Raw genomic sequence first — 14,678 nt, forward strand, 5'->3', positions numbered from 1 at the left:
AAGCATATACATATCTATGTACATGCATTCACGCACATAAATACTATCAAATACGTATATAAAAATGTAAGTGTGACCCCTCACAGAAAGCATATACAACATACAAAATTACACAACTGCATTTGTTCTATGTTAAAATACTAGGTTACCTGTTTGGGCAGGCGGAACAAAGAATTCTTATAGAAAATGTCCTTAGCCTGGCTCCATGTACCATCAATGATGATGATTGTGGAAGGATAAATAGGAGAATCTAATATAAATTCTTCCAAATTAACAGCTTCAGCCCCTGGATATAATATTAATGTATCAGACTTCCGACAAACAGTTGAAAGTTCAGGATCTCTAAAAAAAAAAAAAAAAAAAAAAAAAATCATTAGTAGTTTGTGAAGGGAAAGAAGTTTTATTCTTCTTAGTGTGCTTCCTTCAAAAATATACACCAAAGCATTTTGGTACTGTAGATGTAATAAGGAAAGAGACAGCCACTGTCTGGAAGTAACAAAACACCCTCGAAGGGAAGGAAACAAGTTGAAGAGTCAATTAAAGATAATTAATGGCATCTTCTTCAAACTGATAAATGGCATCCACAAAAATGTACAGCCAACATCATATTTAACAACGTCCCCTGAGACTGGGATCAAGGTAAAAACACTGGCTTTCACCACTCCTAATACATATTGTACTAAAGCTTCCAGTTACTGCAATAAAGCAAGAAAAAGAAGTAACAGGCATAAAGGTCAAAATGACCTTATCTCTAGATATGCTATCTCCACACAAAGTTCTAGGGGTAAGCTACAGAACAATTTCAATAAATACCAAATGAATTTTGAAAGTCACTGGGGGTTGATACATAAAACCCACCTGTTTTCCAATATACTAGAGGCCAAAAACTGAAGACCAGCATTTTTAAATTCCATTTACAAAGGACACCAAAAGCAGTAGGTCTCTGAACGATTCCTCATGGTTACATCATGTACTCTAACAAAAGCTTAAATTAATCACTCCATTGCCAGATTAATATTAAATCAATAATCTTAATTGGCTTTCATTTAAAAACCATCAGCAAATAATAATTTCCTGAATAAGCACTACATCACGCACTTAATATGGTTCAAAATGGGATGAGCTATCTGAAAAAGGGTCAAGTTTCTCATCCAGAAACAAATTTGTGGACAGGTTAGACGGCCAAATGTCAAGGATGACCCAAATAATTGCTATTTCTACCACTATAAATGCTCACCACTTTTGCGATTAATTAGATCCAAGCTGCAGTTGGATCAAGTTGGGATAGATCTATATTCACCCAAGAATTATAGAGAAACAAACTATCATTCATTATAAAGAGTCTCTATATGAAAGAAATGTCACAATGTAAATGATGTGGACACTCCCCCATGTGAAGAGTTCTGATTTTCACTTTCATTCCCAACCAAATGGCAAAATTCCCAACAGCAGCACCAAGCCCAGAGCAAATCTCACCTCTGAGGGCAAGGCAATGAAAAGTCTGCATAAGAAAATATTATATGAGAAAGTGTTCTTAAACAATAGTTTCAGAGAAGGAAAAACACAATTTTATAAAACTCTAACATGATGTTATTTTCATAATATGAAGCCAAATAATAAAGGAACCCAAAACAATAAAGGAAGGAAAAAGTCTGGTCACTTCCCTGAGCCTGGAGCCAGTATGAGTCTTACTTACTCTTTTGAAATCTTCATATTTTCTAAAGTTAAATTTTGTATGAAAGTAGATTTAACTGTGTTAGATAGGATCAGAATAATTTGTGAAGGCTTTGTGAATGGGCAGAAAAGCAAAAAAAAAAAAAAAATGCTTCAAAGTTAAAAAAAGACTTGTAGAAAAATTTAAATATATAATATATAATTTATATTTTTTGATAATGGGTTATATAATAGAGTATGAAATAAGATCCAAGAACATTATAGAAGTGTCAGTGAAGTTATCAACTAATGGGCTACTGTCTATAAAAAATACTGGGCTTCATCAAAAAGAATATTTTAAATATGACAGGAGAAGGCATTCTACCCTTTAAAAAAACATGACATGCTGTAACAAGAATACTAAATATAGTACTAGTCGCTCTGCCTTAGAAAGCTTTAATGGTCTAAAAATGGATAAATATGTGTTTATTTACATAAATGTATATCATATATAATTGTTAATTAAAAAAAGAAAAAACAAAACTAAATCTAATACAAGTACTCTATCATCCCAAAGGCAGTTTTAACCAAAATGAAATAACAGGAAAATATGCCTTTAAAAGGCTCAACATATATTACTATGGAATTCAGATAATCCCTTTGTCTATTGCACTCTGGCTCATGTTTTTTGAGGGTCTTTTTGTTTGCTTTGTCATATATATATATATATATATATATATATATATATATATATTTTTTTTTTTTTTTTTTTTTTTTTTTTTTTTTTTTACCTCTGCCAATGTACCATGTTCTGGGTCTGAAGGATAAGGTAAGGTAAAGGAAATCATTTTTAAAGCTCTGTGTAGCTAAGAGTTATGCTAAAGTGCCCTAAAAAGTAATTTACCTTTCTTCACTGAAGCGACGACCAATCTTGACTTTACACTTGTCCTGGGGGAGGCATGCTGCTAAAAGGGGAACTGTCCGCAACACTTTGTTTTCCTTTAATTAAAAAATTAATCAAAACATAGATTTGCACGTAGACAAACACACTTTTAAAACTTTCATGATGAACATCTGATTCATTACGTGATAGATAACTTTCACAAGACTTGTATTACAGACCACAGCTGAATAAAAAGAGCTAGTTTCTCTGAGTTATCAGTATTAATAGAATACAAGTGCACATTTTCCTCTACTTGGGTGTGTTTCGAGGTTTACTAATCAAATAAGATAACATTAAGCTAACTATTGGTTAAGATTATGAAAAACAAAATTTGTGTTTAACTAAATTGAATAATTTATTCTACATTTCAGTAGTAATTATATTTTATAGTACGTCAACTTGAAGATAACTGCCTAAATCTTTATGTCCAGAAAAAAAGTGCTGAAAAAAAAAATAATAATGGGTCATATCAAAGGGACACAGAAACCAATCTTAATTTAAAGAGCTCTCAATGACCAAAATGGAACAATGTGAGTAACAAAGTAAGTAGCAAACTATTTGGATTATGACCCAAAATGCAAAATAAATAAATAGAAGAGGAGAGACAAATCTTCCTTATAGAAGAATTCCAAGTAATAAACATAAGTACTCCATAATACAGCAGGTGGAGCTTGCTTAATCTCTCCTACCCACCTGAATGCAGACTGGATTTATGGCCTACTTCCAAATAATAAAGGGTATAGAAAGAGGAAAAATATAAAAACTTTAGAGTGGGGAAATATGGTGACCATTCCTATAAACTCCATTAACTATCATCAGTGATTTTTTTTCCAATGTCCTAGCTTCTAGCACTAAAAACCACCTTTTTGTCACAAGAATCCTATCCTTTAGGGCATGTGGGTGGCTCAGTCATTTGAGCATCTGACAGTGGGTCAGGTCATGATCTCACAGTTCACGAGTTCGAGTCCCACACAGGGCTGACCGCTGTCAGGACAGAACCCACTTCGGACCCTCTGTCCCCCTCTCTCTCCAACCCTCCACTGATTGAGCAAGCTCGCTCGCTCTCTCTCTCTCTCTCTCTCTCTCTCTCTCTCTCTCTCAAAAATAATAAATAACATTTAAGAAAAAAGAATCCTCTCCTTTATCCTAGTATACCCAACTGATTCACTATTTTGCCTGAGCCTCCTTCCTCTGGTTATTTTGGTCTACAGTGGTCAGTCACTGTCTGGCTCTTCTCCACCAGCCCAACTAGGAATGTCAAGCCTGATCAAGTAAGTGATGGAGTCCCTCTCTAACCAGTTCACCTACATACAGCCCCCGTTACCTTTATCAATTTATATAACACTGCTTCATATATCCTCAAAGTAAATTATTTCACCATGATAGCACAATACACACAGCATATTAATACACAAAACAGTAATGTTATACAGAATTTACTAAAGTAATTAAAAATAACTTTGTCATTACATTACATATGTTGGTAACAAAAACAAAAAGTATGGCTAGTAACAGTATTCATCAACCACTCACACACACATACACCGTTCAGGGACATTTTTGTGTCAACCTCTTTTGCCCCTAAGTCTCTGAAGTGTTGATTACAATAATACAAAAAGGTAAATCTAGAGACGCTGAGGACAGTTAAATTCATCAACCTAAAAGTTGGCAAACGAAATAGGAGAGTCAAAATTTGCTGGGACTGTAACTAAAAAGAAAATGCAGCAAGCCAGAGCTGTGAGGGAGCCTGAAACTAATGTGGAGTAGCTCCTACGAGAAAAGGGATGGGAGGAGGGGGGAGGAGGGGGGAGGAGAGGTTTAGGACATTTTCCAGCGTGTCCTACTGTCTTCTTCCCTCCTTACAACCTCTAAGACTACGATACATTCTTAAACCACTCTCCGAACTTCTATCAACATACAGATAAATGTCAAATTAAATAGTGCCAAAAGATCTACAATGTTCCCAGATACACTCCCCAATACCACTTCCCAGAAGCAATCACTTTAACTCTTTCAGCTATTTCCTTTGGTAGTTATCTCCATATTTCTATATAATGTGTCTTACTAATTTTTGATTTATCAAATTTAAATACTATCTACAAACTACCATTTATTATCATAATAGCTGACTTCAATGTACATAATAATACACTGACTGATTCATGTAATGCTCACAATAAATCAATAAAGAAGTATATCTTTTATCATGTCCATTTTACTAATGATGAAATGAAAGCACAGAGAGGTTAATTAACTTGCCCAGGGTTACAATTTACAGAGCTATTAAGGCTTTAAACTCAAGCAATCTGGCTCCTGAGCCCTTCCTCTTAATTAAGGCACTGTGTCACAACAGCCCCTTAGAGTAAATGAGGATTTACCTTTCTTCCACCACTCCTTACTCTCATATCATCTAATATTTTTAGTTAAATCAATCAACAGTGCTTACATGGTTACATATACACTGTTCACAAAAGGTCATGTGGTTTCACAGAACAAGTCCTCCTTGTAAATATTTTTGTTATTTTGAAGGGTTTTATTTTATCCTTAAGTAATTTTCTACATACATATATCTACTCTTTGAAATGCTCCGTCATATCACCTCCATATCATCCGCTCCACCAAATCTTTTTTTTCCACAGCTCCCCTCCTAAAACCTACCCAAGTGGTCTTGATCACTTTTAATTTTGAATACATTTTTATTTTTTTAAAAAAAGTGTGCTGACATTAAGCACAAGGCAACCCAGTATTATTGAGTTAGATTAAAACTAGAAAGCTCCTTGGATGATAAGGAAAACAATATGGATGTACTTGCATAGAACTATACAAAACACACACAACTGTAGATGGATCACCTACACCATGAACTAACCATGAAAGAAAGAAGGGAAGGAAGCACAAAAGGTGAGGAAGAATGAATAAATGAAGGAATAAAGGAATGAATAAAATATTTGAAAGCATTTAAATTGCCACAAATCAATGAAAACACCTACTTTTCTGAACTTTCACTTTTTATTTTAATTTTTATTATTGAAGCATAGTTGACACACAATGTTATATTAGTTTCAGGTATACAATACAGTGACTTGACAATTCTATACATTACACAATGCTCACCACAATAAATGTAGTTACCATCTGTCACTGCACATTATTACAATATTAGTAACTATATTCCCTATGCTGAAATTTTCATTTCCATGATTATTTACTTTATAACTGGAAATGTGTACCTCTTAATGCCCTTTACCAATTTCACCCATCCCCCTACACCCCTCTCCTCTGGCAACCACCAGTTGTTCTCTGTATTTATGAGTCTGTTTGTGTTCTTTATTTGTTCATTTGTTTTGTTTTTTAGATTCCATGTGTAAGTGAAATCATATGGTATTTGTCTTTCTCTGTCAGACTTATTACACTTAGCATAATATACTCTCCATGTCTACCCACGTTGCCACACAAACGGCAAGACCTCATCCTTATTTTACAGGTGAATCATATTCCATTGTATGTAAGTGTGTGTGTGTGTGTGTGTGTGTGTGTGTGTGTGTGTGTACACCACCTCTTCTTTATCCATTCATCTACTGATGGACACTTAGGTTGCCTCCATATCTTGGCTATTGTAAATAATGCTCCAATAAACATAGAGGTGCATATATCTACTCAAATTAGTGTTTTCATTTTCTGTGGGTAAATACTCACAGATGGAATTATTGGTCACATGGTATTTCTATTTTAATTTTTTTAATGTTTATTTATTTTTGAGAATGAGACAGAGACAGTGCACACAAGATGGGCAGGGACAAAGAGAGAGGGAGAGAGAAAATCCCAAGCAGGCTCCGTGCTGTCAGCATAGAGCCCGATGTGGGGTTCAATCCCACAAACCATGAGATCATGACTTGAGCTGAGATCAAGAGTCAACCACTTAACCGACTGAGCCACCCAGATGCCCCTCTATGCTTAATTTTTTGATGAACCTCCATACTTTTCATACTGGATGTACCAATTTATATTCCCACCAAAAGTGCACAAGGCATCCTTTTTCTTCATATTCTCAACATGTTATTTCTTGTCTTCTTGATACCAGTCATTCTGACAGGTGTATGGGGTAATATCTCATTGTGGTTTTGCTCTGCATTTCCCTGATAAGTGATGTTGAGCATCTTTTTGTGTGTCTGTTGGACATCTGTATTTCTTTCTTGGAGAAATGTCTATTCAGGTTCTATACCCATTTTTAATTGAATTATTTGTTTTTGGATGTTGAGTTGAATAAATTCTCTATGTATTTTGGATATTAACCCTTTATCAGATTTATCATTTTCAAACACCTTCCCATATTCATTTTGTTTATTGTTTCCTTCACTGCGGAGAAACCTTTAATTTTGGTGCATTACCAGCACTATTTTTTACACTATATTTTTTCTTTTGTTTCCCTTGCTTCAGGAGACATATCCATAAAAATGCTGTTAAGGCCAACGTCCAAGACTTTACTGTCAATGTGTTCTTTCTGGAGTTTCATGGTTTCAGATCTCACGTTTAGGACTTTAAACCATTTGGGGTTTATTTCTGTGTATGGTATAAGAAAGTGGTCCAATTTCACTGTTTTGAATGTAGCTGTCCAGTTTTTTTAACACCATTTGTAGAAGAAACTATCTTTTCCCCATTGCATATTCTTGCCTCATTTGTTTGTAGATTAACTGACCATGGAAGTGTGGGTTTCCTTCTGGGCTCTCTATCCTGTTCTATTGATATATGTGTCTCTTTTTGTGCTAGTACCACACTATTTTGATTTCTATAGCTTCGGAGTATATCTTAAAATGTGGGATTGTAACACCTCCACCTTTGTTCTTCTATCTCAAAATTGCTTTAGCTATTCGGGGCAGTTTGTGGTGATATGCAAATGTTAGGATTATTTGCTCTGGTTCTGTGAAAATGCTATTGGTATTTTATTTTATTTATTTTACTTTACTTTACTTTACTTTACTTTACTTTACTTTACTTGAGAGAGAGAGAGAGAGAATGTGAACAAGAGCAGGGGAGGGGCAGAGGGAGAGGAAGAGAGAGAATCTTAAACAGGCTCCACACCCAGCACAGAGCCTGATGCAAGGCTCAATCTCACCACTGTGAGATCATAACCTGAACCAAAACCAAGAGTCAGACACTTAACCAACTGAGCCACCCAGGTACCCCTACTGGTATTTTAAAAGGTATTGCGCTGAATCAGTAGAACGCTATGGGCATTACAGACATTTTTAAAATGTTAATTCTTCCAATCCATGAGCATGATATACCTTTCATTTGTTTGTGTCCTCATCAATTTCATTCATCAACATCTTAATAGTGTTCATGCTAAAGGTCTTTCACCTCCTTGGTTAAATTTGTTGCTAGGTATTCCATTCTTTTTGGTACAATTATAATTGAAATCGATTTTTTTGTTTATCTTTCTGATACTTCATTGTTAATGTATAGAAACATAACAGATTTCTATATACTAGCGTATCATGCAACTTTACTGAATTCATTTATTAGTTCTTGTAATTTTTTGGTGGAGTCTTTAAGGTTTTCTGTAGTACAATGTAATCTCAAATAATGACAGTTTCACTTCTTTCTTACCAATGTGGAAGGCTTTGAAAACATTAAAATTGCCACACATCAATGAAAACACCTATATTTTAAATGCCATATTATGTCCGGAACCACAAAATAATGAAACGACATGATACTACATACACTGCAAAATGAAAAAAGCATTCACCATCAAAAGTGAAGTTTTATCCAAAACCATTACTGCTGATAAACTCATTTTTGTTATAAATTTGAGTTGCAGAGTGTTGCAAGTTTAAACGCAGCAAAATGGGGCACCTTGCTCAGTCAGTGAAGTGTCCAACTCTTGATTCCAGATCAGGTCCTGATCTCACAGTTCATGAAATCGAGCCCGACAGCAGGCTCTATAGTGATAGCTCAAAGCCTGCCTCGGATTCTCTCTCTCTCAAAATAAACAATAAAAACTTTTTATAAAAATAAAAAAATAAATAATTACAGCATAAATAATTATAGTGACCAAGCTGTTCAAATCCTAACAAAAGCATGTTGTTAACACTGAAAAAAGGGCTGCTCAATAAATGGAATCTTTAATAATTTACAATTAAAGAATAAGTGTTTTCATCATTTGGAAAAGGAAAAAGACTGATATCTTTAAAGACTTTGTTAAAGATTTAAAATAGCATATACTTCAGAAATTTAAGAAAAAAAATCCCTTCTTCAAAAGCCTAATTCAATAGATGATATCCTGAGTTCCCAAATGTTACAAGAATTTAACTTCAGTCAGTCTAAACCCATTTTGTACCATGCATCAACTAATTTTATAATGATTCTCTTTTATGGTTATCAATCAAATCCTTCCCTCCATTCTTCATTACTGCAGCTAATCAAGAGTTACAAACACCAGCACATGCATAATTCTCATGTATATAAGAAAATATTAATTAAAAAGTCTTTATATACAACACATATGCTATAATATATACATATTTGTTCTATTCATTTAAAGAAATAAAACTTTATATATTCATTTTCTAACACTAAAATGCTGACATTATTTCTACTTATCAAGAAACATTAAGAAATATAAACTATGATCAAAATTTAAAAAGCAACGAGTTTCTTAGTTCTTCAATCACAAGAATCTCATTTTTTCTTCATGCAAAATGGTTGGGGTTCTCAATTTCTATACTATTCAATTACAGTTTTTTGTGAAACAATACTGTTTTATGAAATAACCATTTTTATCTGTCTCTAAAGCATATGACACTATACTATGATATAACATACAAAAGAAACTATTTTTTCCCAAAGACAAAGCATTTATCATCAATTTATTTTCAGAAATGTTAAAGAGCTGGGAGATATGAGGATATTCATTGGTATGTTTTCTCTTATGTACTAATATTCTATTTGCAATTATGTATTTTATAAAATCTTACCTCTGCTGGATGTTGAATTATGTACAAATGAGTAGAGATATGCAGAGGATGCAATGGTAGAAATGGACACAAACATACTTTCTGAGGCCGGCTAAAGGGCAGAAAGAAAAAGAAAACCTGTAAATGCTTAAAATACAATGAAAGAACAATAACCCAAAACCTGAACATAATCCCTCTTCTCTATGTAAAGACATTTGCCAAAGCTGCATTCTTTTAAAATGAAACACCAAGAGTGATTCAATCAATTAGACTTTAGATATGAGCATTTGGAAAAAGATTCAAGTAAATTCTTTACCATCTATATAGATCAAAGTAACTCAAAAAAATCTGGCCTGAGTTATTAGTGAAGAATACTCATAAGCCATCAACATGGTCTTTCTATTCCTGAGGCAACACTTCTAACTTGCATTCCAAATCAAGAAAAGATCTGATGTCAAAGAGAAATTCGGCAACTCTTCTAAATCATCTGATATTGGAGGGAACAATATGATGATAAAATATAGGAATACAATTACTACCTAGAAAAGAGTTCTAATCAAACTTGCCATCAATCGACACAAAGAGCTTACCAATTGTAAGAAGAAACCCAAATGGGCCACCAGATTACATTTAGCTAGAATTATATCCACAGAATGTCTGGCCTTATCCATTTATTTTCCCTTTTGTTATTGTTTGTCATTTTTGTTTTACTTACCTCTTAGTGATGTACTATTGTTTTAGTAACACTTATACTCATTACAAAATTCAAATGGGATAAAAGTATACATTTCCATCTCGGTCCTCCAACCTAGGGGATCAGTTTCTTGTGTGTCCTTCCAAATGTATTATAGGAATATACATGGATCTTTTACCATTAAAACCTATATTTGATGTGTGTGTTTACAATATAAAATTCATCAAACAGCCAGATACAGTATATCATGGGAGTACATTTTCATGACAGGTCACTCTTACAGGCAAATGTTACATGCCATTACAACAGTACACAGTAAATCTCAAAAGAAATTCCCAACAGCATACTATTACTACTACAAAACTGTTATCAATTCCTTCTTCAGTTTAACTTATGTAGAGTTATAGCCTGAAGTAAGAAATGATTACATTAATAAACCACAGAGTGTGAGTAAATTGGTTCAATTAAATCTACCACCTCATTCTGTAAGAAAGTGTCAAACCTATGCTCCTGCTGAAGAAATTATCTAGATGATATCTTAAATGGAGAAACATATTGCACAACATGACCACGCCTCCCCTCTCCACCAAGGAACCTAGAATGGATGGTCAATCCAAGGAAAACCATCATAATCCACTTTCCAGTGATAGCTGACATGATTCAGTATGATTACTCTGCCCTACAATGGATTCCCTGTTAAGAATGGGAGCAGAGTTATGGGGATGGAGAGCATCTTTCAGTGGTCATAAGAAGAGTAAACACGAGTAAATACAGAGAGGAGCAAAGATGGTTGACAGAACTAGGTATATTGACAAAGAGGTCAAATGCTGACCTTTCTCCTCACTGAGCAGAAAGATGAAGAGGATGAAATACATCCAAATTCTAAAATTTTAAGTGGCTGACTTTTTATATGAAACTCTACATAACTAAAATGCACAATCTGATGTCACTAAAATTCTTTTGTAAAATGTAATTTAATATGAAATGAAGGCAATTTAAAAATTCAGAATTTAAATGGATATCACCTTAAATACCTGTAAGCTGTCTGACACTTAGACTATGAAAGAATGCAAAAAAAAAAAAAAATCAAATATCCTATATAGGAAACATTCACATATCAGTAAACTCAAAAAATTGAAAAATCCAGTCAAGTAAACAACCTGAGTAGAAGCTATAGATTTCTGTGGGCATTACAACACTAGGTAAAATAAACCCTGAAAATAACATCTTTAGCTTATCACACATATAGTGATTATAAAAGTCCTCAGCATGACACTTAAGACACCGCAGAGAACTGCTCTGCTTTTCATGTCTGACCAAAACCTTTGTTCATAAAAGAAAAAGAAAAAAAAAAAATTCAGTTACTTGAAATGGTAGTTTCCTTCCTAGGAACACATCTTTGAACTTTAGGAGGATTTAGAATTAAGTAGTTTGGAGAGTTCCACTTCCAGGAGGACAGGAAAAGCTGCTTCACAGACCAAAAGTCCAGTGAAATAAGCAAAGCTGACCAAAAATATTTTAAAAAACAATCACTGAATAAATAACCCAGAATACTGGGTATTTATCCAAAGAATACAAAAACACTAATTCAAAGGAACACATGTACTATGTTCATAGAAGAATTATTTACAGTAGCCAACATATGGACACAACCCAAGTGTCCATCGAATGATGGAAGGTATGGGGTGTGTATGTCCATACATATAGTGGAACATTATTCAGCCATAAAAAAGAATTAAATGTTGCCATTTGCAACAACATGGATGGAGCTAAAGAATAAAACGCTAAGCAAAATAAGTCAGTCAGGAAAGACAAATGCCGTATGAGTTCACTCATACGGGGAATTTAAGAAACAAACAGGCAAAGGGGAAAAAAAGGAGTAAGAGACAAAGTAAAAAAGAGACTCTTAACTATAGAGAACTGACGGTTACCAGAGGGGAGATGGGTGGAGGGATGGATGAAATAGATGATGGGGATTAACGAGTGCACTTGTCGTGATGAGCATTGGGTCATGCATGGATGTTTGGATCACCTTATTGTACACCTGAAACTAATATAACACTATGCTAACTTAAGTGGAATTAAAATATAAAGTTAAGAACAAAAAACAATCACTGTACGTCCCTTGCAATTTTCTAGGGCATATTCAAACAAAGAAACATTACTCAAGAAAATCTACTAAAACTTGGTATTGGGACCATTTGTGGCATCTGAGCCATAACCAATTTCTTACCCTGCCCCAGGTCAAGCTGACAAACTCCACTCCATGTAGGTGTGACCAAGAGAACCAACCTCCCTCTCAGTTCTTTTTTTTTTTCTTAATATTTATTTATTTTTGAGAGAGAGGGAGACATAGACTCCAAAGCAGGCTCCAGGCTCTGAGCTGTCAGCACAGAGCCCAACGTGGGGCTTGAACTTATGAACCGTGAGATCATGACCCGAGCCAAGGTGGGACACTTAGGACGCTTAACTGGTTGAGCCACCCAGGCGCCCCACTCCCTCCCAGTTCTTAATCAAGGCTTATCCCTTATGTCACAAACAAGGCAGGCCACCAGCATTTCTCACCCCCTCCACTCCAAGCAGGCTAAATTCCTGGCAAGTGTGGTCAAGAGAGCAGAGGCTGCCTTCCTCCACACAGCCTTCCTCCTATAAAACAAGCTTTACCGCAGTGCAGGAGGCTGGCGATGCTAGAGTTCCAAGCGTCCTCAACCTAGTCTGCTTACAGAACTTAAGTTTGACACCAGAAGCAGCAAGCCACAGGCTTGCTCAGCCCTGTACCCAGAACACTGGCTAGGAGAGTCTGCCCAGGAGAGGCAGACTGTAAGAAAAGAGAGCTCTGAAGCTCTCCCTAAAGGGACTGACTTCATTTGAAACAGAGTGTGAGCAAGTTCAAGCCTAAGGGTGCTCTCAAAGACAATAACTCCTCTTAATAGAGACCAACAAGCTGTATCATAAGCCAGACAGGGGATCAGAAAGAACCATGGAAACAGACAGCTTAAGAAGAGCCCACCTGCAGTCCGAGCAAACCTCAAAGAGTGGCCTCAAAAACTACCCCTGCCTGCTTGTAAGTGGATCAGACTGTTGAGATAGGTATAGCCTAGGGCACTGGATAGAAAGGATAGGACAATCAGCCGGTAATTAGTGGAGCCTAACAAGCAGGATGTTTTACCAAAAGAAGAAGGCATCTTAAGGGAAAGATCTGGAAAAGAGACCTTCAAAGAGAACCCTGGTAAAACCACTGCGATAGTGGTCTTCTTTAACAAAAACCTCTGAGTTGTATACCTTAAAAGAATGAATGCCACGACATGTGAATCATATCTTAATAAGGCTGTTGTTTTTAAAAATGTGAAAATGTGGTGGAAAAATAATGTTCAACCTAAATTAAGTAAGAGACAGGCATTTTGCTACTAGACGGCATTATGTTACGTGAAGGGGGGGCTTCCTTTCCTACAATGTAGGCTGCAGGAGGGCAAAGACGTGGCCTTTGCACTTTTCACCCCAGCACCTAGCATAACAAGCTACCAATGAATACTGCAGAACACATGATGGGATCCCTCTGCATTCCCTCCTGCCTCCACTTTGGGACACCGTTCTCCTACACAATTCCTTATCCTACCCCTCCCTTTGCTAACATATCACATATTGATCTCTCCTTCCTTTCCTCTCTGATATTTAAGCAATTAGTTTGTATTACAAATGAAATTCAGAGTCTCAGATCTCCCTTTGCTGTAATTTGTGGCCATCCTGGTAAGCAATAACACCTGAGACAAAAAGATTTACCGAAGGAAATACTTACCAAAAGCAAAAAAGAAAAACAGCATTTTATGTGTAAAAACCATAACGATGATTTAAGCTAAAATTAATTCTTTTGGTTTCTACTTTGACAGGCTCATAAAACATCATTACCTATTTATTTTAAAGCATGTCCCCTCTATTAACCTAATTCTAGTTCTAATAAGCTCTAATAAAACTATAGTTCTTTAAAACATTTTGCATTCCAACTGATCAAGTTTATGTTTACCAAGTTACTTTACAATATAAATTTGGGCTTGCTTGTTACTTTAACAGCAAGTTCGCTCATAATTTCCTCCTCCACAATTGTTTGCATGCACTGCGCTGGTGACTAGCTGCTCAAGTGCTAAAGCATCTCTTACCAAACTACTGGATAAGTAGCAGAGAAATTGTTCTCCTCATTCTAAAACCTTCTCTGAAGAACAAACAAGCTTCCCTACATCCAAACTTAACTCCTGAAGGTTTAAATATTTCAAATTGATAATGGATTAAATATAAATTCAACAAATTTTTATTCAAATATTTATTGTATACCTAATTCTGTGACAGAATTAGACACTTGGGGCAATGTAACAAAGATTCCTGCCCTCATGGAGCCTATTCTATCTATCTATGCCAGAAGGAATTTTTTACAAGTTCC

At 35.3% G+C, this 14,678-nt stretch overlaps 1 protein-coding gene across 1 annotated transcript in view; it reads right to left on the reverse strand.

The window, feature by feature from the left end:
- Positions 1 to 14,678, reverse strand: part of DTWD2 (DTW domain containing 2) — a 104,578-nt gene that overhangs the window by 72,799 nt on the left and 17,101 nt on the right. Inside the window, exons 2-4 of the mRNA XM_043585923.1 lie at positions 9,574 to 9,664; positions 2,558 to 2,652; positions 150 to 342 (exon numbers count right to left, since the gene is read on the reverse strand). Coding sequence (XP_043441858.1) covers positions 150 to 342; positions 2,558 to 2,652; positions 9,574 to 9,664 — 379 coding nt within the window. The remainder of the gene's footprint in view (positions 1 to 149; positions 343 to 2,557; positions 2,653 to 9,573; positions 9,665 to 14,678) is intronic.

The sequence above is a fragment of the Prionailurus bengalensis genome, chromosome A1, assembly GCF_016509475.1.
Source record: "Prionailurus bengalensis isolate Pbe53 chromosome A1, Fcat_Pben_1.1_paternal_pri, whole genome shotgun sequence".
Classification (NCBI taxonomy): Eukaryota; Metazoa; Chordata; class Mammalia; order Carnivora; family Felidae; genus Prionailurus; species Prionailurus bengalensis.